The sequence below is a fragment of the Mandrillus leucophaeus genome, unplaced genomic scaffold (assembly GCF_000951045.1).
Source record: "Mandrillus leucophaeus isolate KB7577 unplaced genomic scaffold, Mleu.le_1.0 Scaffold442, whole genome shotgun sequence".
Classification (NCBI taxonomy): domain Eukaryota; kingdom Metazoa; phylum Chordata; class Mammalia; order Primates; family Cercopithecidae; genus Mandrillus; species Mandrillus leucophaeus.
In genome coordinates this window covers 235,453-261,465 of record NW_012104721.1, presented here as the reverse complement: position 1 = coordinate 261,465, position 26,013 = coordinate 235,453, and the positions used below count along the sequence as shown (strand labels likewise).

Below are 26,013 nucleotides of genomic sequence, written 5' to 3'. Positions count from 1 at the left end.
AAATAAGCCAGAAACACAGAGTAAGAGGTAACGTTTACTGAGCATCTGGTAAATACCAGCCACTGTGCCAAGTGCGTTGTGGTATTGCTTCATTTCATACACACAGCTCTCCTCTCAGGTAGATAGGATTCTATCCCCATTCACATACAAGGCAACAAAGACAGAGATTAAGAAACCTGCTTAAGGTTTCCCACGAAAATACACTACATATATAAAATTGCTCACTGAAGCACTATTTATAATATTGAAAGCATCCCAAATGTCCAACAAGAGGGGAAAGGATGCACTATGATGGCATACTGTTACTATCACGGACAGTAATCACACCCAACAAGATGGAAAGTGATCATTTAATAACATGCAGTAAGAAACAAAGATACAAAAGTATAACAGGCCCGGAGTGGTGGCTCACATCTGTAGTCCTAGCACTTTGGGAGGCCAAGGCCGGGGGAACGTTTGAGCTCAGGAGTTTGAGACCAGCCTGGGCTGGAACATAGCAAGGCCCTGTCTCTATATAATTTTTTTTTTTAAGCATACCAAAACAAAAAAAAAACTTCATAAAAAATGAGAAAAACAGGACAAAGGGACTATATAAAAATGCTTACTTTTGCTCTAATAAAATACATTTATTGTGGGTTTTTGTATGTGTGCTTTAATATGCTATCTCATTTGGTCATGGCAAAGATCCATAAAATAGGTACTGTTATTCTCAGTTTTACAGATGAGGAGATGGAGGTGAAAAGGTAACATGCCCCAGGTCCAACTGCCTCCCGGTATTAGGGCAGTGACATTTTAGGTGATGATTTTACTCTTATAATTTCCCTCCATTTCCCTCACTTCTACAATGTTGGCATATTACTTTCCAGCATTTTAAAACAAATTCATGGGATGCACAGATGATGACTTGACAAATGTGAATGGAGAGGTGGCTAACTTTCAACTTGTGTAAATCCTTATGTGTATAAAAATGGATTCCATTATCTTTGAAGAGATGAAATGTCATCAAATGCTGACTCTAACAAGGCTGGCCCTGAAGTGAAAGATCAGTTTCTGAAACTGTTGAGTTCTAAATATTTGTGTCATTCCTTCTTTCTGTACATTCCACAAACAAAAAGTTCCTCAATTTTAGAGTCACTTTCCGAGAGAAGGATTTACCATTTTAAAATATCAAGAATTATGTTTTACAATCCAAATCCTCCCCCTAAAAGAACAATTGCATGCCATGATTAAAGGACCTAGAAAATACTCCAGGCTCTCGGAGAACAAGGACTGGGGCTTTTTAATGTCTGCATCAGCTCCTTGTGCACTGCCTGGCACAGGGAACACACACATTAATAAATGTGTGCAGAACTGAATTTCTCTCACTGCTGTGCAACTGAACTAGCTTAGCCACAGGGGATAGGAAGCAAATGGGCTTATGACTCATTTCTTCAGAACAAAATGAATAAAATCATGGGCACAGCATGAACCAGCATCTGATCATAACAATCAATTTTTCTTACCTTCAGAGATTTGTTTGCAACAAAACAACAGCAATGGATTAAAACTGACTGCTGACTTTATTTTATGCCTCTAGAACTGCCAGTACAGTACAACAGGCATCCAAAAGGATAATTTCTCCTTGACCTTGAAATGATACAAACTCCAAGGCCTGTAAGCCACCTGTAGGTGGCCTTCCCTGTGATTCAGGCATGCAGCCAGCAGTCAGGGACTTTATTACAAGTGTGCAGATGTGAAGGGCTGCACAGTACAGCAGCAAGGCCCTGGCTTTCAAGTCTGGCAACGTCCCAGGGTGACTGAGGTTAAGTTACTTAAACTTTCTGAGTCAGTTTCCTTCTCTGTAAAATGGCTTAACAATCATAGTAACCTTACAAAGTTGCTTTCAGATTTAATGAGTTAGGGCAGCGGTCCCCAAACTTTTTGGCACCAGGAACAGGTTTTGTGGAAGACAATTTTTCCATGGATGTGGGTCCAGGGGACAGTGGTTTCAGGATGACTCAAGCACATTACATTTATTGTGCACTTTATTATTACATTGTAATATATAATGAAAGAATTATACAACTCACCATAATACAGAATCAGTGGGAGCCCTGAGATTATTTTCCTGCAACTAGACAGTCCCTCTGGGGGTGATGGGAGACAGTGACAGATCGGGCATTTGATTCTCATAAAAAGCCAGGAACCTAGATTCCTCACATACCAGTTCAAATAGGGATTGCACTCCTATAAGAATCCAACGCAGCTGCTGATCTGACAGGAGGTGGAGCTCAGGCAGTAATGCAAGTGACGGAGATTGGATGTCAATACAAATGAAGCTCGCCCACCACTCACCTCCCGCGGTGCGTCCTGGTTCCTAACAGGGGGTTCCCAAGGGTTGGGGAACCCAGAGTTAAGGTATTAGAGAATGCTTTTTAAGCAGTAAAACAGATACTACTTATGATATGTATATAGCATAGTTGAAGGATGGAGGGTAGAGGAAGCAGTGGGTCTTGGAGATAATTACCAGCTAACTTTTCTCCCTTTGAACTAACTGCAAGACTGCTGCCATTTCAGTTCAGTGAATATCTGAGTGGCTACAAAGTACCAGGAGCTGTGCTAGGCAATGGAGATCCAGGCTGGGCAACCCTAATCTGAACACCGGAAATGCAAAATGCCCCCTAACCTGAAACCCTTTGAGCACTGGCATGACACCACAAGTGGAAAATTCCACACCTGACCTCATGCAGTGAGTCGCACATATTATTAAAAATATCATATAAAATCACTTTCAGGCGATGTGTATGAGGTGTATATAAAACATAAATGAACTTCGTGTTTAGACTTGGGCCGTCCCCAAGATATCTCATTGTATATGTGCAAACATTCTAAAATCTCAAAAATTACAAAATCCAAAATACTTCTGGCCCCAAGTATTTCAGATAAGGGATACTCAACCTGTCCAGATATAGGCTCTACCTCAGGCAGCAAAGGGTATGAAAAAAAGATCATTTCAGTGCAGATTTTTATGTGGTAGTGTTTAAGGACTGCAGCCCAAACTGGATATTGATATGGCAAAATAATAATCATTTTCATGACTGTTTTTCAGATATAATTCACATACCATGTAATTCATCCATTTAAAGTAAATAATTCAGTATTTTTAATTCTATTTACAGAGTTGGACAATCATCTGTCCAATCTAATATTAGAATATTCCAGCCTCCTCCCAAGAAACCCCATACTCCTAAGTGATCACTCCCCATCTCCCTTCACTCCCCATCCCCAGCCCGAACTGAAACATTGCTGTCATTTTGGTTCAGTGAATATTTGGCTGGCTACAAAGTACCAGGAGCTGTGCCAGACAATGGAGATCCAGGTTGGATCTAATCTACTTTCTCGCCACAGATTTGTCTATTCTGGACATTTTATACACATTGAATCATATACTATCTGGGGTTATTTTTATGACCTTAGCAAAATGTTTTCAAGGGTCATCACACGGTAGTATTTATCAGTACTTCACTCCTGCTTATGGTTAAGTAATATACAGATGCACCAATTTTATTTATCCATTTCTCAGTTGATGAACATTTGTGTTATTTCCACTTTTGGGCGATTCATTATGAATAACGCTGCTATGTACCAGTTTTTGTGTGGACATATGTTTTCATTTCTCATAGTAGACATAGAGGAGTAGGACTGCTGGGTCATATGGTAACTATGTTTCACATTTGGAGGAACCGCCAAGCTTTTTTCTAAAGCAGCTGTACCACTTTACAATCTTATCAGCAGTGTATGAGGGTCCCAATTTCTCCACATTCTCAACACTTGTTCTTGCCTTTCTTTTTTATTACAGCCATTGTAGCAGGTGTACGATGGCGTCTCTGTGATTTGGACTGGTATTTCCATTTCCCTAACACCTGTGATGCTGAACAACTTTTCATGTGCTTACTGGCCATTTGAATACCTTTTCTGAAGAAATGGCTATTCAAATCCTTCTCTTGTTTTTAAACTGGGTTGTCTTTTCATTGTTCTGTTGTTGTGGTTGTTTTGTTTTTTTTTGAGACAGAGTCCTGCTCTGTTGCCCAGGCTGGAGTGCAGTGGCATGATTTCGGGTCACTGCAACCTCCACCTCCTGGGGTCAAGCTATTCGCCTGCCTCAGCTTCCCAAGTAGCTGGGATTACAGCTGCACACCACCACACACAACTAATGTTTTGTATTTTCAGTAGAGGCAGGCTTTCACCATGTTGGCCAGCCTGGTCTTGAACTCCTGACCTCAAGTGATCCACCAGCCTTGGCCTCCCAAAGTGTTGGGATTACAGGCGTGAGCCACTGTGCCCGGCCTTTCCATTGTATTTTAAAAATTCTTTATATATTCTGGATGCTAGTCCCTTATCAGTTACATGATTTGTAAATATTTTCTTCCATTTTGTTAGCTGCCTTTTCACTTTTTTTTTGAGACAGTCTCACTCTGTTACCCAGGCTAGAGTGCAGTGGCATGATCTCAGCTCACTGCAACCTCTGTTTCCTGGGTTCAAGCAATTCTCCTGCCTCAGCCTCCCTAGTAGCTGGGACTACAGATGCGCGCCACCACACCTGGCTAATTTTTTTTTTTTTTTTTTTTGAGATAGTCTCACTCTGTTGCCAGGCTGGAGTGCAGTGGCACCATCTCGGCTCACTGCAACCTCCACCTCACCAGGCTAATTCTGTATTTTTAGTAGAGATGGGGTTTCATCATGTTGGCCAGGTTGCTCTCAAACTCCTGACCGAGTGATCTGTCTGCCTCCACCTCCCAAAGTGCTGGGATTACAGGCATGAGCCACCATGCCCAGCCTTCCTTTTCTATACATTAGAAAATACAAAAGTAGGGAGCAATAGGCAGGATCAGGTTCACTATATTGGTTCAGGAAGGAAGCAATATAATCTACTCATCAAATATTTACTGAGCACCTAGTACATGTAACGTACGTACTATTGGAAGCATGCAAACAGAAGGAGCAAAACAAGACAAAAATTCCTTCCCTCCACATCCTCAGTAGTGGAACAAAGACCAAAGATCAACCAATCAACCAACAATAAGATACAGTGTAGCCGACTATGGAACCTGCTATGGGGAAAACAAAAACAGGGAAAGATACAGGGAGTGGTGGAGTTGCAGTGGGCGTCAGGGAAGGCCTCTATGATAAGCCAGAACTGAGGCCCACTGGGGTGGGGTGGGGTGAGGAGGGAGGTGTGACCCAGTGGGTCCTGGGGAAGGACTGACCCAAGTGTGAACCAGGAGTGACGCCCACCACCACAGACCTTTCAGAACAGTAAAGGGTTAAGAGCAAGCATTCCAGGAAGAAGACTGCCTGGGTTCAAATGCTAGCTGGGCAATTACGAGCTATGAGACTCAGGGCAAGCCACTCAACTTCTCTGGGCATCAGTATCCTCAAATGAAAAATGGAAGCAATAATAACTAGTTTGTAAATTTCAGGGACTGAATGAATGTTATAATACCTGACACAGGGTACTAGTCTAAAAAGGTTGGGTATTATTCATGCTTCTATCCCTTCAGGAGTGCTGTGTTCTCAGAAATTAGCAAGTGACTACTGAGTACCCTGAGTTCCGGCTGAGGCACAGAGAAGCAGGGTTCTAAAGTCCTGAGGCAGTCAGCTCCCATACGCCGATCCAACCACACTGCTTGTAAGGTTTCAGATGGCTTCATCGCCACAGAATAAATCTTACTAGCTTCCACTCCAGAGAAAACGTTTCTTTACTGGCTTCTACCAGAATCCAGAATCCACACTTTAGAGAGCTGGCACTAATTGTTAAATTTTTTTCCCCAAGAATCACTCAACTGGCAACTTCCTCACTGCTTCATCTTATTCCTAGAAGTAGCTGAGGCTGTGTTCAGACAATCTGGCAATGAAAGAAGCCCATTCTCTCTCTCATAGGAGAGTGCCTGAAGGTGTTTTTCATCCCTTGAGGACCTTAACCAGCCACATGAAAGGGGGCTGTCAATGTTTCAACCCATCTAAGTACCCAGCTAATTTTTTTTTAATTTAAGAAATAGGGTCTGGCTCTGTTGCCCAGGCTAGAGTGCAGTGGTGTGATCATAGTTCACTGCAGCCTGGAAGGTGGGATTACAGGTGCGAGCCACAGCACCCCGCAAATTTTGACAGGCATTATTTGTCTGTGTAACAAGTTTTATAATTTTTACAGCTGACAACATAATTCCACTTTGGAGAACACATCCAAGGAAGTCAGTGACTCCTTTGCCCCTTCCCCAACAAAAGTAATCTGTACAAAGTGATTCACAGCAGTGTTGCTAATAAAACAGTGATAAATGGAGCTAACCTAAGTGTCTATCAATCACTGGATGATTGAGCAAACAACAGTGTCTCAACCTGAGGAAAACCCATGTGACCAACAATAATTCATAAAAATAATAACAACAGCAATCATTTTTGGAACACTGACTATTAATGAGGTAACATACTGGAGGCAGCCAGGCGCAGTGGCCCACACCTATAATCCCAGCACTCGGGGGCGGGGGGCCGAGGCCGGAGGATTGTTTGAGCTCAGGAGTTCCAGACCAGCCAAGGCACATAGCGAGACCCTGTCTCTACACAAAATAAATAAAATTAGCCAGCTGTGGTGGCGTGCACCTGTGGTCCCAGCTACTTGGGAGTCTGAGGTGGGAGGGTTGCTTGGCCCCGGAGGTCGGGGCTGCAGTGAGCTGTGATCTCACCACTGCACTCTAGGGTGGGCAACAGAGCGAGACCTTGTCTCAAAAAAAAAAAAAAAAACAGATGTTGGAAGCTATTATATGTATTATCTCATTGAAAATTTCTTTGTGAGATAGTTATCTCTGTTTTACAAATAAGAAAACTGGGGGCTCAGAAAGATTCAAGCTTGTGTTTCAGGAAATAAAATAATGAAAAACAAATAAAACCACACACAAGAAAGAAAGGTTCAAATACCTTTAGAAAGCTGGTATTCAAACTGTCCATCATGCACCAGATGAGTGCCCTTAGACAGGGAACCACTCTGGGCCTCAGTTTTCTCATCTGTAAAATGGGGCAATGATACAGCACCCAAATCAAAAGGTTGTTGTGAGAATTAAACTAGCTATCAAATTTAAAGTACTGAGAGTAGTCCATGGCACCCAATAATAAATGCTATTTTCCCTGCCATTAAGCCACAGACTTCAGTCACATCAATCTACTGCTTTCTCTCTAAACACACCATGTTCTTTCATACCCTTCTTGCCTTTTTCATACGTGTTGTTTTTCAAGTCTACCACTGACTCACTGTGACTGCATGCTATTAATGTGAAGCTCCTTAGAGCAGAAATTCCATCTGCAGTTCTTTAGGGTATGAAATGCTGTTTTGCTTAATAAATATTAAACCAAGGACCACTGCCTAAAATTGTCATTTTAATAGTTGTACTTACATGACAAAGTTCAGGGTGACCCTTTAAAATGCATTTGGTGCTCCTTTCCTGTTCATTTAAATGCTAACTTCTAAGAAAAACTAAAGGGTTAGAAAGCTTTTTTTTTTTTTTTTTTTTTTTGGAGACACAAGACGTAGTCTCACTGTGTCACCTAGGCTGGAGTGCACTGGCATGATCTCAGCTCACTGCAACCTCCACCTCGCCAGTTCAAGTGATTCTCCTGCCTCAACCTCTCAAGTAGCTGGGATTACAGGCATGCACCACCACGTCTGACTAATTTTTGTACTTTCAGTAGAGATGGAATTTCGCCATGTTGGCCAGGCTGGTCTTGAACTCCTGACCTCAAGTGATCTGCCTGCCTTGGCCTCTCAAACTGCTGGGATTACAGGGCCACCACACCTGGCTGGGTTAGGAATCAGTCTTAAAAAAGAAAAGAGAGAGAGAGAGAAAAAAAGGAGGTGGGTGGAGGAAAAATAATAAAAATAAAAAACAAGAAAAGACAAAGCTTTCTCCTTCCCAGTTCGCAGCTTCTCATCCTCCACCTACTCTTTTCTCACCCGTCATTTAGAATAATACTGACCTCAGGGCAGTTAAAGTAGTCCTTAAATACTGTATAAAATGTAAAGGATTGTTATTGCTACAAGTAATACCGATCTCGCCTCTGCCGAAGTAATTACTACCAGGCACTTGTCCAACAACATGGACAGACAAGGTTTTTCTGTTCCTTCTCCTGCACACTCCCAGGAAAAATACTGAACTTCACAGATTAGGGACCATACATAATCTCACAACTAGAAAAAGATGGACAATGTCAAAGCTCTAAATAAAAATGAGATTAGCAGACAATATGAATTTTGGCATATTCTCAGGGCTTGGGAGATTTCGGTGGTTTGCCAAGGGATAGAAACCGATCAATTCTAGGACACTGGGTTCTCAGAAGCCTATGAAAGTCAGGAAGAAAATGTGCCTTTCAACACTTTGCCTGGGGTAGGTCTCATACCTATGAAAGAGATCTACCTACAGAGCCTATGTCATTTTCTACCCTCATTACTCTCTTCTAGTTCCAGCAAAAATCAGCTAAAATTGGTAGCAGCCTGAAGGCTAACTTAGGAGTCTTCAAAGAGGTGAAAGCAGCTCAAAAAGAAATTTGGTAAATTTCCTTAGTAATGTTCAGGATTTAGAAGGAACTCCCAGAATCCATCCAACGCTATGAAGATGTTGACTAGAAGGGAAGAAATGGAGGACTGGTAGTGGTAGGGGCAGAGTAGAGAACAGTCCTGCATCTTCTCCCACCAAGTCAGCTTTCATAAAAGGCTTCCATTCCATCATTTTTCACAGGGGAGTATGGGAAGGGAATCACTGTAATAAAGTGACTCCCTTTGCTCACACAGTGCATGTGGCCTCCTCATTCTGGCATGGGGCCACGCCACTCTTTGCCCCTATGTCTTTTGTTGGAAGGCAGGGAGGCTGCCAGGTGAAGCTGGAAGCACCCAGAGAAAAAGGCGCTTCAATGCCTTTCTCTACAGTGTTGCAAATACAGCCGTAGTCATGGTAGATGAATTTAGGGAAGAATGGAAGAACAAAACCTCTAAGGTCTCTAAAATTTCCATGAAATCTTATCTGTCTGTACTGGGATTCAGAGACTAAACTGCTTTTCCAATGTTCTAAGCATAAAGTTCTTTGACTTACACTTAAAAATCGGGAAAGATTATATTTATTTAAGATGGTGGTTTTCAGACTTTTAAAAAAGTAGCAGACCACTTGTTTTGAAAATGAAATCTTACAAGGAACCTTACTACAGTAAACAGATAGATGGGGGCTCCTCTGGTTGCAGTGAGGGTGAGGGGCCAGGGGCTCTACCCTCTCAGTTTGGGACATAATATGTGTGACTTACTCCCAAACGGTTTAGAAAAAATACATATATATAGTATGTTTACACATATGGAGAAAACAGTGGTCCTCAAAGTGGGACCCCTGGAGGGGCATGGGCATCACTTGGGAACTTGTTTCTAAAAATAAAAATTCTTGGGCCCGTCTTCAAACCTATTAAATCAACTGTCTGCGGTAGGGCCCAGGAGTCTGTGTTTTAACCTGAGACTTCCTGGTTGCTCAGATACACGCTAAAGTTTGAAAACCACTGATACAGAAAGAATGAGAAAACAAATACGGTGAAATGCTAAAACTGGCGAATCCGGGAAAAGGGCATAGGGAGTTTTCTGTATTATTCTTGAAACTTTTCTCTAAGTTTGAAATTACTTCAAAATAAAAATTAACAACAACAACAAAATTACCCTGGGACAATAAGCGTGGAGATGTGGAGAGGGGACCTGGGACGTAGGGAGGCAAATCACGAGGTTAGTGCCGGAACCACATGAGGTGATGTGATTTACAACTAAGACTGTAGCAGCTCCAGTGCCGAGTGAGAACAGGATATCTGCAGTCTTCAAATATAAATCTCTTCCTTGCAGAACATCTGGGCAGCAACCATACTAACCTGAATAGGAGAGTCCGGCAATCTCTATGAAGAGGTCTTCTTCAGAAAAGCTTTCGGGGAGCATGAGGAAAGCAGTGGTCACAGCACTCTTCAGATTTCTATCAAGGGCTGATCTAAGACTGACATCCTCATTCATTGAGATAATTTTCACCTGAAAGAGGTAGAACATTGGGAAGAAAAGCATTGCTCAAGCATGGGTTACACATGTACTGGAACTATCTCAAACTCTTCCCACTGAAGATCTTGGAATATTGGTTCAGGTGACACAAAATTGTTCCTCTAATAAGTAATCCTAGAATCTCCTTGTTTTATGCCAAGGTCAAAGAAATCATATGACACAGGAAAGGATCAAAATGCCAAAGAAAACAAATATTCTTCTTACATGAGGAAACGCATCATAGGTTTAGAAAAAGAGTAAAAGTCCTTTGGAAACTTTAATATTTTTAAATTTATAATCTCACTATTGTCCCTTAATTTTTTAGTCGACAGAGGCATTTTACCTCTTTATTTAGACCTCATCTGTAATCTTGGACCACATCTAACATAGGAAGTTCATGCTCTATTTCACAATTTCTAGATACACTGATTTTGAACTTGACTAAGGAAAAATGAAAGAAAACTAGCTACAGTAGAAAAAGAATGGATTTTAGAGATAGGTATGGGCTCAAGTCCAGGTACCTACCAGCTATGTGAGTTTGGGCAAATGATTTGCATCAAAGAACTGTCACAAAGATTGACTATAATAATAAATGTAAAGTGCCTAGAATACTAGCAACTGCTTTGCTCGTAAAGAAATTTTCTCCTCAATACAGAGTAGAAGCTTCCATCTGAGACTTTCCGCGAATCCATTAAAATACAAAGAGTGACTGCGTGTGGTGGCTCATACCTGTCATCTCAGCACTTTAGGAGGCCAAAGCATGAGACCAGCCTGGGCAACACAGTGAGACCCCATCTCTATAAAACAAAAACCAAAAAAACAAACACCTAGCCAGGCACAGTGATACACAAGTGTGGTCCCAGATACTTAGGAGTTTGAGGTAGGAAGACAGCTTCAGTCCAGGTGGTTAAGGCTGCAGTGGGTTGCAGTAAGCCATGATCATGACACTGCACACCAGCCTGACACAGTGAGACTCTGTCTCAAAAAAAAAAAAAAAAATACTAAGAGCTCCAGTCTGCACTGTAGTTAAGATTCTTTTAAAGACTGCACTGTAGTTAAGAGATGTGTTCAAATCCCAACTCCATCTCTTACTAGCTCTGTGACTATGGGCATAATTCCTTATCAGTAAAATGGGGTAAATAACAGAATCAAGCTCATAAGGCTGCTAGAAAGATCAAGTGAGTTACTGCACACAAACCCTTCAGTGAAATGAGCTTCCTTGTGTGCGCTTCTCAGTGCACAAGGCAAGAGCTTCTCTGGGCCAGGGGTTCTCATCTTTAGCTAGCATTAGCATCACCTGGAGGACTTGTTAAAATGTGTATTATCGGATGCAACTCCCAGAGTTCTGTTTCAGGAGGCCTGGGTGAGGGCTGAAAAATGTACATTTCTAACATGTTCTTAATGCCCAGGGACCACATTTTGAGAATTACTGCTCTAAGGTGTACACTTACTGCTGTCAAATTGCTCTTCAGAGTGGTTATACCAATTTACACTCCCACCATAATCTTTTTAAAACATCATACTGTTTCTGACTGACTTTCTACACAAAAGAAAGGGTCTAGAAGTCCCTAATAAAGACTCCCATATGTCTAAAATGTATCTACCATCTCTAAATCATGGGTACTATAGACACATTTTTCACCTATTCTAGAAAACAGGGCATAAGTTGCCTTTTGTTTGTCAAATACAGATGATTTTTGACAAAATTAAGATGGCACATAAAAGATACACTATGAGAAATTGCAAAATAAATATCAGAAAGCAAAGAAAGAGGAGAATGCTGCAGTATCCCAAGGCATAGTTTCTTCTCTTCTAATTGTAAAAAACAGTATTATAAAACACATAACTACTATTTTATCAATCAGGCTTCAGAATCTAAATTCTTTTACCTTTTTTCCCTACTTTTTTCTAAGGGAATATTTATAACATACAAACATCATATATGGTAGGTACGCCACTTGATTCAATATTACCCCCTCCCTCCCTTACTATTCTGAGGACTTAATGGACCTTAATTAAGCCTTTCAGTCCTTAGGTGAGTTCAGCATTACTGCAATCATCTGCAGAGAGTAACCCATGACCAGCCAGGAACATGACTTGCCTACAGTTGCATAATGAATTGGCAACAAAAATCAGGATCACACCCTTTTACTTGGCAAATTCAGCTCTGAATATTCTGAATTATTCTCATGCATTGATTTATGGTTCTATTCTGGTTAACTTATCTTGAAAGATGATTAAAACAAATTTTAAGGTCCTATAAAAACACCTATGCTTATTCCTTGAATAACTTTCCTAAACCTTATACGGTTGGCTTTTCATATCCATGGGTTCTGCACCCATGGATTCAACCAATCACAGATGGGAAACATTCAGGGTAAAAAAAAAAAAAAAATCCACAAACTTCCAAAAAGCAAATGTAGAATTTGCCACCACAGGCCAATTGGTATGTTGAAGGCAGGTGAATGACGTGATGTCTAAGCACAGTATTAGGTATTACCAGTCATCTAGAGATGCTCTAAAATACACAGGAGGATGTGCATAGGTTATATGTTAATACTAGGCCATTTTATATCAGAGACGTGAATCTGAGGGTGGGGGCAGGTCCTAAAACCAATCCCCATAGACACCAAGGGATGGCTGTATTCCATACTCAATTATTAATCTAGGAGGGCAACTGCCTCCTCTTACTGACAGAAAACTTAGGCCTGGAGGGGGTTAAACGATTTCTCCAAGAGACTAGTGGCAAACTGGATCGGGATCCAGTTCCAGGATTCACCCAGTGCTCTTTCCACAACTCTGTGATGTCTCTTTACTTCCACATTCCCATTCTTCATCCCCATTCATCACACATCCTTCTCAATAATCCTTCACCTCTGTTTTTGATGGCTTAGAAACCCAGTGAAATTAGGAGCTATTTTGAGACGCTAACAACTCAAAGATGCAAAGAAAAGTTTGGGGAAATTTTCCTAGTTAACAAAATACCACTTGTTCTCCAAGGAAGTTGTTCTACCTAGACTGTAGGAAAGCAGTCTGCTATTTAAGGTTAAGAGGGTGAAAATAAAAGCATCCTTACTCAAAGGAAAAATGTCAATTCGGAAGATTCTGCTACTGTGCTGATCTGGTTCTTCAACGAAAGGTGAACTAGGAACTTGTCTCAGCAGCACTGTTATTTGTTGTTCAGAGTGAAAAGCCAGTGAACTCTTGGGACACTGCCAGAGAGGCCTGGGAAAAGAAGAAAGTGCTCAGATTTGTGAATAGCTGTTTGTATCTTACTGGGAATGCCCCAACCTGAACTGCATAGATAACATTAGCACGACTGCCAGGGAGGAAAATCTTTACTGGAGAGAAAGGGGCATTGCTTAAAGGGACTTTCAAAGGAGAGATTTGTGAGTACCTTTCAAGACAGGAAAAAAGAGAAAGTCACATGTGGGCTCCTCTAAAACTGTCACAAGGAGAGACTACTTGAATTGCAAAGAGTGAAATTTTAATCACAAAGACCACAGCCCTACCTACTGTTCAAATACTCAACCGTCCACCAGAACTGTTCCATTCTAAACGACCAGGAGGTTTAACTCTTCTAAATAGTCATTGCTTAAGGATGAAGAAGAAACACTGAACATTACAGCTGGATGAAACCTTACTCAATATCTACCTGCTGGACTCTGGGCTCTTCGAGGACAAGCAACATGGTATCATTTCAAAAAATTCCTTTGGCATACACAGAGAAGAAACAGTTGTCTTTTGAATAAAGAAATGAATGGCTCAATCTGTGCATTTCAAACGCTAGCAGCCCAAACATTTGCTTATAGCAGGGCAGAGCCAGAATTAGTAAGCCAGGTTTTCCAACTCCCAATTTAGGGATCTTTTATACCACTGGGGGTTTTTCTACCCACACAAAAAAATTAATCAATAAAGCTACAATACGGTGATGGTTGCACTCTGTGAATATAGTAAAAATCACTGAATTGTACTCTTTAAATGGTTGAGCTGTATGGTATGTGAATTTTATCTCAACAAAGCTGTTATTAAAAAATAGGCCATACATGGGGGCTCACGCCTGTAATCCTAGCACTTTGAGAGGTTGAGGCAGGTGGATCCCTTCAGCCAAGGAGTTCAAGACCAATGTGGGCAACATGGCAAAACCCCATCTTCACAAAAAAAAAAATACAAAAATTAGCTGGGCATGGTGGCATGTGCCTACAGTTCCAGCTATTCAGGAGGCTGAGATGGGAGGATTGGTTGAGCCCGGGAGGTTGAGTAAACCGTGTTCATGCCACTCCACTTCAGCCTGAGTGACAAAGCAACACCTGTTGCAAAAATAAAATTAAAATTAAATAAAGCTACATTACTAAAAGGCAAAATATATTGCAACGAATACATTAAATAAATTAAAATCCTCTTAACAAGGTGGCAAAAAACCACTGCATGTCAATATAAATGCCTTAAAAACTCAAGCACAATTATCTATACACTAAAAACAATGTAAAATACAAATATCCAAAATTATGTTAACTAGGAAAGTAACCATTAATTATTACTTGAGAGGTTTCTTGGCTTAAAAAAAGATTGGTCACAATGCTATATTAAACACTTTAAATTCCATGGTTTTTTACTTGGGAAAATATTAATAAACTCAGAAACTTAAGGTTGTACTGAAAATAAAATTAGGGTATTACATCAATTATGAGATAAGTTAATGGTAAAGTATGATAAAAATTTAACTTACACTCTAACTTTTCCCAGAAAGTCCATCTTTTTAAGCAAGATACTCATATATATATTTGGAGACAGGGTCTTGCTCTGTCACTCAGGTTGGAGTGCAGTGGCATGATCTTAACTCACTGCAACCTCTACCTCCTGGGTTCAAGTGATTCTCCTGACTCAGCCTCCCTAGTAGCTGAGATTACAGGCGTGCGCCACCATGCCTGGCTAATTTTTCCATTATTTAGTAGAAATGGGGTTTCGCCATGTTGGCCAGGCTGGTCTTGAACTCCTGACCTCAGGTGATTCCCCGACCTCGGCCTCCCAAAGTGCTAGGATTACAGGTGTGAGCCACCGTGCCTGGTCTATATTCCTTTTAAAGACTTAAATTGTTAGTGATTGAGAAATTCTATTTCAATTTGTAAGATGCAAGACAATTCTGGGGCTTTAGACAACATAATTTAATGTGACTCCTTTTAAAACACATAAAGATAAAGAATTCATACTCATATTCTCATAATTCTTTCTTAAGATATTTACCCAACTTTCTTGTCCAAAATACTACCACCCTCTTTTCATTAGATTTGTTTATCAAGTCTGATTAATACTTGCTGCCACCTAGAGGTGGCAGTTTGTTTAAAATCATTATCATTATAAGTGGTAGTTTGTTTAAAAATTTTTATCATTCTGGTTAACAGTGATTTCCACATGTTGAAAACTGGGAGCAAGGTGGAAGAGAGAGTTAATTTGCCCATTTATCATTCTCAATTAAAAAAAAATATGTTCAACACTTTCAAATGATTTTATGATACCCTAATTTTCTTGCACTAGAAGCACAAAAAGCCTTAGAAAATAATCATTGCTATCAGTAACATTTCCTTCTCCAAGTCAGCTGAGAAATGCAGAGTTTTGCATGATATGAGCATGGCTGCTACTACTTGTCTTGAATTGCTGTTTTTGTTTTACAAGGATATAACAGTTAGATAAAACCTGAGGTCATTTCCAGTGCTTACATTCTGAGATTTCATGGCATTTCTGGTTTCTAAAGCCTTTTTTAAAATTTTGAAATATTCTAAACATAAAGTGTAATGCAAAGAATAATATAACATTTTAACATTCAATTTCTATCTCAAAATAACTGAGATAAGCAAAGGCACAGAGAGAAGGGAAAGACCATTTTCTGAGTGTCTACTAAGTACCAGGCATTTCAGAACCCTCTGAGGTCAGCGCCATCAGACTCATCTATAGATGCAAACACCCTGAGGCTTAGGGAAACTGCCAGTGGTGCAGGGTCACAATATTAGCAAGCATCAGAGCTGGGATCCTAACCCTACATCTGTTGGATTCTGAAACACTGCGTTCTTCCCAGCACTACTACCCTGCTTGCAATACTCCTTTTCTTTTTTTTTTTTTTTCTGAGACTAGGTCTCACTCTGTCACCTAGGCTGGAGTGCAGAGTGCAATAGCACAATCTCAGCTCACCTCTGCCTCCCAGGTTCCAGCGATTCTCCTGCCTCAGCAGCCTGAGTAGTTGGAATTAGAGGGGCATGCCGCAACCCCCAATTAATTATAGTATTTTTAGTAGAGATGGGGTTTTTCCATGTTGTCCAGGCTGTTCTCGAACTCCTGGCCTCAAGTGATCTGTCTGCCTCAGCCTCCCAAAATGCTGGGATTACAGGCATGAGTCATGGCACCCGGCCCTGCTTCCAATTTTCAACACCTTTGTGGACCTTTATTCCACAGATAAATTAACTGAAGTTCAGAAAGATAAAACAAGATGCCCAAGTTTATGTAACAGCTAATGGGTGGCAGGACTGAATATGACTCACGGCTTCTAATTTGATGTCCATCAAGCTACATATTTTGTTTTTGTTTGTTTTGAGAGAGTCTCGCTTTGTCACCCATGCTGGAGCGCAGTAGTGCAATTTCAGCTCACTGCAACCTCCACTTTCTGGGTTCAAGCGGTTCTCCTGCCTCAGTCTCCTGAAAAGCTGGGATTACCAGCATGTGCCACCATGCCTGACTAACTTTTGTATTTTTAGAAGAGACGGGGTTTCACTATGATGGCCAGGCTGGTCTCAAACTCCTGACCTCAAATGATCCACCTACCTCGGCCTCCCAAAGTGCTGAGATCATAGGCGTGAGCCTCCGTGCCTGGCCCATCTTTTGCATATTAAAAACAAACAAACAAAAAAAACCCTTGGAAATAAAATATTTACAAATTTCCAATTGCTCAATTATGAGCTTTACTAGTCATCCAACTTAGAAATGAGAAATTTATCTGTATAGATATGAAATTTCAGTAAGCCTATCATTTCTGGACTTTAAAAATGTTTTTAATTAAAGTAAAAGTTACAGTGAAGTGCACAGATCTTAAGGGTACAGTTTGATAAATTTGTCCATGCATATACCTGTGTAACCCCTGCCCGGATCAAGTGTTTCTGGACATTTTAAGGAGCTACACTACAAAACTGTAAGCCCAGGTGCAAGGCAGGAGAATCCTGACAGCCCATGCACGTCAATAAAGAGATGTTTATGACACAAATCAGTGAGCTAAGGCTATGGAAATCTGTCATTTTTCCCGTAGACAGCTATAGAAGCAGCACATCGCTGTCAGGGGAGACACTCGAGAACAATCCACCGCCCTCTTGTGGAGCCTGGGACCCTCTCACACACAATGAAAATCTTCCTTATAGTAGGAAGTGTGAGATTAGCAACTGTAACTGTTTAACATAGTTCTCAAACTGTGGAAAGACCCCTTCTCAGAACACAGACTGATTATCTGAAAAATAAAAAAAAAAAAAAAGAAGAAAGGTGATATTGCAAATACTTGTTAAAAGTTTAAGTTCTCTCCCACTTTTTTTTTCCTGTTTTGTGTTTGTTTCCTGTTTCTACTGAAGCCCAAGGAGAAGTCTACTCCCCATAGCCTCCTCTACCCGTGTCCCAAAAGAGCTAAGACAATAGAGAAGGCATCACCACTGGCCTGAGAAAGAGAATAAAAGGGATGGGAACACCAGTCCCTTGGAATAACTACTTGGTGCATTCATTTACTCGCAGGTTACTGAAGCATCCCACGATCCAGGCACTGCCCTTGGGATGCATCAGTGGACAAACAGTGCCTCCATGGTACATGTCCTAGGAGACAAGGTGACTGGGTAGTGCTGAGAAAGGCTCTACTGAGGCACTAGGCACCTCCTCTGCCACCCTCCCCCAGCCCAAATGAGTCAACTTGGAGCCCAATGCAGTCACTGGAGAATCTTGAGTGGGAGGGCAGCAGGAGGGAGAGTGGACTGCGACCTGGCTTCTACTCCCAGCACCTCTGACTCCAAATATGGGTGTCACACCAACCAATTATCCAGCCCTCCAGACACCAACTGACTGTCCTACAACTAAATTCGATTCTGACCCTAGCTACCTGGAGTCAGAGTCAGATCCCACAGGTTACGGGCTCAGTTCCACAAGCCTCCCCCACTTCAGACACCAATCACAAGTCCAGGTGGCCTGTACAATGATTGTTTACTAGAAAGGGATAGGGGCTACTTCCCCTTTCTTCTGGCCTCATAATTTGCTAGAATGGCTCACAGAGCTCAGGAAGGCATTTTTTTTTTTTTAGACAGAGTCTCACTCTGTCACCCAGGCTGGGGTACAGTGGCGTAATCTTGGCTCATTGCAATTTCCATCTCCCAGGTTCACGTGATCCTCCTGCCTCAGCCTCCCCCAGTAGCCAGGGTTGCAGGCATGCACCACCACGGCCAGCTAACTTTTTTGTATTTTTAGTAGAGATGGGATTTCACCACGTTGGCCACGCTGGTCTTGAACTCCTGACCTCAAATGATCCACCCACCTTGGCCTCCCAAAGTCCTGGGATTACAGGTGTGAGCCACTGTGCCCAGCCAGGAAGGCACTTCACTTGCATGTACTTGGTTATTATAAAGGACACAACTCAGGAACTGCCAAATGGAAGAGATGCTTGGTAAGATACGGGGTAGCAGAAGGGTGTGGAGCTCCACAACATCTCCGGGCACACCACCCTCCCAGCACCTTGATGTGGTTACCAACCCAGAAGTTGTCAGAACCCCTTTGATTTTTTATGGAGGTTCCACTGCCTATGCATGACTGATTAAATCACTGGCCACTGGTGATTGGCCCAATCTCCAGCCCTTCTTCCCTCTGTGAAGGTGGGAGTGGCGGGCCTGAAAGGTCCAGCCTCTCATCACATGGCTGGCTCCCTGGCAACCAACCCTATCCTGAATCTATCTAGGGGCCCATCAAGAGTCACTTCATTAGTATAAACTCAGATATGACTGAAAGGAACTTGTTATGAATAATAAAAGACACTCATCCCTATCACTCAGATATTCCAAGGGTTTTAGGACCTCTGAACCAGGAGCCCAAGGAAAAAAACCAAATACATATTTCTTCTTATATCACAAGATCACAAGAGAATATGTGGATATTATTTGGCAATAAATTTTATAGGGAATAGGAAGAGTCAAAAACTCATTTCTATTTCCAGAGTTCCATCTCACTGCAATCACAATGATCAAAGTAAGGTTAGGCTCAGAGAGGAAAGGCATCCCTAACTGTGCAGCCTGTAAAACACTCACCGGTTTTTGGAGTCGTCCAGCAATGTATAAGTTATTCCAGTTGAGGAGATCTTCAATCAGAATATTAGTGCTAATAACTCCATATTTGATAAGCTGAAGGGAAAAATGGCACAAAAAGGAGTAAAATACCATGATATTGCTTATACAAGTACAAAATATAAGGAAATATATAAAATTCTTGATCAGAGCAGTACTTTGATTCCAAAGCCACTCAAAACGCCTGCCTGGTGAAAACACACATCTCCACCAAAACCTTCGAGAGGTTTAGTGCCCAAGACTGATTTGGCCGCTAGGGTATCTGAGGCGAGGTTGAAACTGCCTTCACAAGATTATAACAGTAAGAGAAGTCCAGCATGGCTGACTCCATCTTGCTGCCAGCCTCACAGGCTGGCTATCCAAGCTCATGCCTGGGCGTAGGTCAAGCCAACCAAGGGGGAGGAATATAGTTTATAGTTTAATTTTGAAGCAAGTATGACAATAGTCCCTCCCTAAAACTGTTCCCCTCCCCAGTCCAGAGCTGAAATCACCTTTGTAAAACTAATGAAAGTCCACAAGATTAGGGTTATGGGAAGAGCCTGAATTCTGCTAAAATGTTGGCATAGCTTCTATGATGTCTTACTGCTCAGGAGACATGTGTTCAGAGGTCACAAGACTTGTGAGTTCTCCAATTAATCCTATAGATAACATCACTACTGGAGAACCTAAGATTGGTCTTTTGAGATGTTTTCAGACATTTGCATTCTGGCAACTGACTGACCCCACCCAGAACCACCATGACTCAACACTCAATTGGTCCTGTTGTCCCTCCCCCACCAAAAGGCCCACTCCGCCCATGAGGACTGTTTTCCACACCTGTATGATCGCATCCCCAACCAATCAGCAGTACCCATTCCCTAGTCCCCTGCTCACCAAACTATCCTTCAAAAACCCTAACTTCCGAGCTTTCAGGGAGAGTGATTTGAGTGACAACACCAATCCTCCTGTGTGCCCAGCCTCACGTTAATGTTAATTAAACTCTTTTTTTTTTTTTTTTGAGATGGAATCTCACTCTGTCACCTGGAGCGCAGTGGCACAATCTCAGCTTACCGCAACCTCTGCCTCCTGGGTTCAAGCCATTCTTGCACCTCAGCCTCTTGAGTAGCTGGGATTACAGGTGCACGGTACCACGTCTGGCTAATTTTTTGTATTTTTAGTAGAGACAGGGTTTCATTATGTTGGCCAGGCTGGTCTCGAACTCCTGACCTCTAGTGATTTGCCCACCTCGGCCTCCCAAAGTGCTGGGATTACAGGCGTGAGCCTGGCCTAATTAAACTCTTTACTGCAATACGACAGTCACAGTGCCTGTCCATGCAACAGGCAGGAAGAACCCACCAGGCAATTACAAGGTGACTACTATTTCAACTTAGGTCCATGTGATGTTAAAGATGGAACGGCTCTTAGATGCTATCTAGTACTGGTCCTCAGTGGATTGGGAGTAAAAAAAACTGGTCCTTCCCCAAAGACAGTTTGAGAAGTGATAATTTAGTTCATGTTCCTCATTTGAGAAATAAAAAACCTAAAGCTCAGAGAGAACAAATGACATGCTCAAGGTGGCACCAGTAGTAGCAGAGTCAAAACTAGGTCCCAGAATTGCAGTCTGGTCTTCCAATGCTCTTTTCATTACAAAGTACAAAAAATTTTCCTTTAATTAAAAGTTTTCACTGACATCGTTTACATAGTGAATTTCTCTTTTGCTATTGACTATTTCAAACACTTCTGTAATTACAAAGCAACATCCAAAAATAAAACTTCTTTATTCACGCTAAAACAAGAAATTACAGTTCAGCCCATTTCTTTTTTTTTTTTTTTTTTTTTTTTTTTTTTTTTTTTTTTTTTTTTTTTTGAGACAGAGTCTCACTCTGTTGCCCATGCTGGAGTGCAGTGGCATGATTTTGGCTCACTGCAGCCCTGAACTCCCTGGGCTCCAGTGATCCTCCCACCTCAGTCTCCAGAGTAGCTGGAACCACAGGCATGCATCATCATGCCCGACTAATTTTTGTATTTTTTGTAGAGACAGGGTTTCACCATGTTGCCCAGGCTGGTCTTGAACGCCTGGGCTCAAGCAATCCACCCACCTTGGCCTCCCAAAGTGCTAGGATTACAGGCATGAGCTGCCGTGCCCGGACAGTTAAGCCCATTTCAATAATAATTTGCACAAATCCTGTAGATTTCCCAGGTTACAAAGTCCCATTTGCATAAACAAGTATCTTCAGACCCACTTTGCTGAACTTCAGTATCCAAACAGCCTTCTCAAGCTGCAAATATATAAAAAGCAGCTATAAATTGTCAACTAAAAAGTATGGTCTTTTGGCATATAATTATGCCTGAACATTTGGTTACTGGAACTTATAATATTGCTTGAAAATTACTAATTAGAGACAGGTTTGGCATAATATTAACTGTGGAGAGAGAAGAAAGCTAAGTGTTCTGCATGACTCAAGTGGATATAGAAGGCTGTACTGAGTGTCAGCCTTTTTCCCCCCAACTCCAGCAGCAGCACTGCAGAAAGCCCTTCTAGCTGCAGTCAAGTAACCACTGGGAGGTAACGGAAACACCATGGGCCTGGAAGTCAAGGGACCTCTTGCAAACTAGTTGCATGACCTTATGGAAGTCATTTCCTCTCTTTGAACTTCAGTTTCCTCAACTGCAAAATACACGCAAAGCAGGGCTGGATCTCAACCAGAAAAGCAAATATATGGCCCAAGGGGTATGCAGACATCACCAGTCAATCACAACACTTACTCCTCAGCCAAGTTCAGATAGACCTTCAAATCCTTCTTAAGCCAGTACTCCAACCTCCTGCCCTTTAAAGCGTGGGCCTTTGACCAGTGGCACCGGCATCACCTGGGAGCTTATAACAAATGCAGAATCATGCCTATAATCCCAGCACTTTGGGAGGCCAAGGTGGGTGGATGACCTGAGGTCAGGAGTTCGTAAAAAGCCTGGTCAACACAGTGAAACCCCACTCTACCAAAAATACAAAAAATTAGCCAGGCATGATTACAGTAGCGGGCGCTGTAATCCCAGCTACTCGGGAGGCTAAGGCAGGAGAATCGCGTGAACCCGGGAGGTGGAGGTTGCAGTGAGCGGAGATCGCACCATTGCACTCCAGCCTGGGCAACAAGAGCAAAACTCCATCTCAAAAAAAAAAAAAAAAAAACAGCAGAATCTTGGTGGGGCATGGTGGCTCACACCTGTAATCCCAGTACTTTGGGATGCCAAGATGGTCAGATTGTTTGGGATCAGGAGTTTGAGACCAGCCTGGGCAACATGGCAAAACCCTGTCTCTATGAAAAATACAACAATTAGCCAGGCATGGTGGTAGGTGCCTGTAGTCCCAGCTACTTGGGAGGCTGAGGCGGGTAGACGGCTTGAGCCTGGGAGGCAGAGGTTGCAGTGAGCCAAGACGGCGCCACTGTAATCCAGCCTGGGTGACAGAGCCAGACTCTGTTTCAAAAAAAGAAAATAAAAAGCAGAATCTCAGGTTCCATCTCAGACCAACTGAGTCAGGATCTGCATTTAAATGGGATCTCCAGGTGGTTCGATGCCTGTCAAAGTCTGACTGCTTTGAGCAATGAGTGGCAGAGCTGGCACAGCAAGTGAAACCCATACGTCATCCCTTGCCCAGGGAAGCTCTAGGAAGCTTCTGATTTAGACCCCTACTGATCCCTGCAGGTTGGGGTTCTGCTTAGCTCTTGACAGCTCTCTTGGAGACTGGGATGCTTCAGCTGAAAGACAGTTCAACAAAGTTCCTGCTGTCAGATGACCCACCAGCAGGAATCCATGCAACTTACCTGCTCTCCAACACCCACTGTCAAATTCCACCCATCTCCTAGCACCAAGAGGTTCCTGTCTATCACCTGACACACATGCTCCCAATCACCTGTGTTATCTTCTTCACTTCCAACTTCTTGCTGGGGGTGTCTGCCCCTCTTTCTAGATAAAATCAGTCTCCAATCTGACCCTAAATTGGCCTGCCTATTCCTCCCACTGACCAGACCAATGGTTCCAGAACAGCAGCTTCAGCACTGTTTGGAAGCATGTTAAGGGATGCAAATCTTCAATCCCCACCCAAGACCTAGTGATCAGAACTCTAGGGATGGGACCCAGCAATCTGTGTGTCCAACAGACACATAACCTAGGGGATTCTGATGCACGCTAAAACTTAAGAACCACTTGGCCAAAGACAAAAAAAATAAAGTCAGTCTGGCCGGGCTCAGTGGCTCACGCCTGTAATCCCAAAACTTTGGGAGGCTGAGGCGGGCAGATCTTCTGAGGTCAGGAGTTCGAGACCAGCCTGGCCAACATGGTGAAGCCCTGTCTCTACTAAAAGGTGGCACACACCTGTAATGCCAGCTAACTGGGAGGTTTAGGCAGGAGAATCACTTGAACCCAAGAGGCAGAGGTTGCAGTGAGCCAAGATCACACCACTGCACTCCAGCTTGGGCAACAAGAGCAAAACTCTGTCTCAAAAAATAAAAAAAATTTAAAAAGTCAGTCACACCCAACCACCTCCTCACACTGCAATCACAGTTAATGGGAGATGAGGAAGGACTCCAGTCCCTGCTCTGTCCCCAAGTTCAAGACGTCTGGCAGGAGTGTGAATGTTCCCTGACTATAAGAACATACACACTATAAAAACATACATATTTCCTGACCATAAAAACGTCCAGCAGGAGTGTGAATGTTTCCTGACTACAAGAACATACATATTTAGCTGGCACTCTAATCATCCAGGTTAGTAACCAGCCAACTTAAGACAAAGGCCAGCAGTCACTTACCCTGCCATCACACATGATCAATGAATTGTAGTAAACTCCAGCGCCATAGTTATTCTGGATGGATGTGATCATCTTGGGCCCTAAAACTTTTAGGAAAGAGTAGTGTCTCCAATTTTTCTTCAGGTTCTTTGAATGCCATGCGACAGGGTCATCTACTGTGAACACAAAGTCCAGCATAGCATTCTGCGGAGTGAAGAAAAGACGATAATTTCAGTATTAATTCCTAGAAAGGCAGCAAGAGAGCATGGAAAAGCTCTAACATATTATGCAATTATGATCAATAGTCAGAAGGCCTGGTGCTGTCATCAGAAACGTGAGCGAGTCTCTGGAATCAATTTGAGCTTCATTTTCATCAATGTAATAATAGCAAACACTTCTTTAACATGTATTATTGTGCCAGCATTCTTTAAACACTTTATGGATAACATACGCAGTCACTCCATTTATCCTCACCACAACCCTACAAGGTAGCTACTGCTATTATTTCAATTTTACAAGAAACCAACGCACAGGGGATGATGCTCTTCGCCCAAGGACACAGAGCTTGTGAGTGGCAGACCTAAGTGGTCTGGCTCCAAATTGTGTGTGCTGTACCACTGCACTACACTGCCTTTCACAAATGTAGCTAAATGTGCTCCGCTTTTCTTCCAGATCAAATTAGCACCATCTGGATAAACTCTATGAAATATTTTATAAAAGGAAGTCAGTTATTTTATCTCTTACCCATTCACCAACCACTCATTGAGTACTTATAATGAGCTCTGACAGGCCCTAGGGTAGAAGTATAGAGCTCAGAGTCTACTGGAGAGAATAAACAAATTATCACTACATTGACTTCACAGAGGAATGCAAAATGTACTAGCTGCACTCAGAATGGGGATCAGATCAGGAGCACAGGAGGGAGAAATTCTCCTAGAGATGACAAACCTGAGTCTTGAAGGACATGTGAGTTAAACAGACTTGCTGGAAGCACTGGGGGAAGCACAGGGAAGGGTAGGGAGCCGTGTTGGAGGAAAGTGCCCTGTGGATATGGGAGCCGGCATGTTCTGGAAGCTGCCGTTAGATATGACTGAAATAGAACACATTTATGTGGTGGAAGATGAGATCAGAAAGGGAGGCTGTTTGCCACACTAGAAAATTTTCCTGCAGAAGAGCTGACTGGAGAGAGGAGGGACAAAGGGAGTGGGGGGAATTAGATCTGAAGCCATGGCAAGATTCCAGGTAAGAAATGAAATTATATTAGCTAAGGCGCTAAGGATGCGGACTGATGTGAGAGAGATTTAGGTGTTGGAATCTACAACTTGTTCACTTGAATGTAAGGAATCAAAAGTGAAGGAATGGGAAGGAAGGACCTTGTCTTGCAGGAAGTTCCAGGTCTACTCAAAGGAAAACCTCCATGGCAGAATGCAGAGGTCGCCATCAGGAGGCTAACGCCTGCTCTGTTTACCACAGTGTGACTCTACAGACCACTGGGGACACTTAAGATTTGGTGGCGAGACGGGTATAGAATAAACATGTTTTTAAAAAATGTGTAATTACGTTAAGGTATATTCAGGAAAAATAACTAGCCTATAATAACATATAATTTCTCATATGCTGCCAATTTACAGAAAAATATTAAATAGTAGTATAAGTGGGAAACAGAAATCCAAGCCACAGCACAGATGGCCTCACCAGGAAGTGAACAGGCAGGATGTTCATCAGAAGACAGACTACGGTCAGGTATCCAGACGCAGGGGAACCAATTAAAACCTGCACACTGAATTCTGCAAACTACAAGGAAAACTGTACCCTTAATGAGGCTGTGCTG

The 26,013-nt window shown here is 42.3% G+C and overlaps 1 protein-coding gene across 3 annotated transcripts in view; it reads right to left on the bottom strand.

The window, feature by feature from the left end:
• Positions 1-26,013, bottom strand: part of TAMM41 (TAM41, mitochondrial translocator assembly and maintenance protein, homolog (S. cerevisiae)) — a 60,837-nt gene that overhangs the window by 33,732 nt on the left and 1,092 nt on the right. For all 3 annotated transcript variants that reach the window (XM_011994110.1, XM_011994111.1, XM_011994109.1), the window contains exons 2-4: positions 24,204-24,386; positions 19,384-19,476; positions 9,916-10,066 (exon numbers count right to left, since the gene is read on the bottom strand). In XM_011994110.1, the coding sequence (XP_011849500.1) occupies positions 9,916-10,066; positions 19,384-19,476; positions 24,204-24,386 (427 nt within the window). The remainder of the gene's footprint in view (positions 1-9,915; positions 10,067-19,383; positions 19,477-24,203; positions 24,387-26,013) is intronic.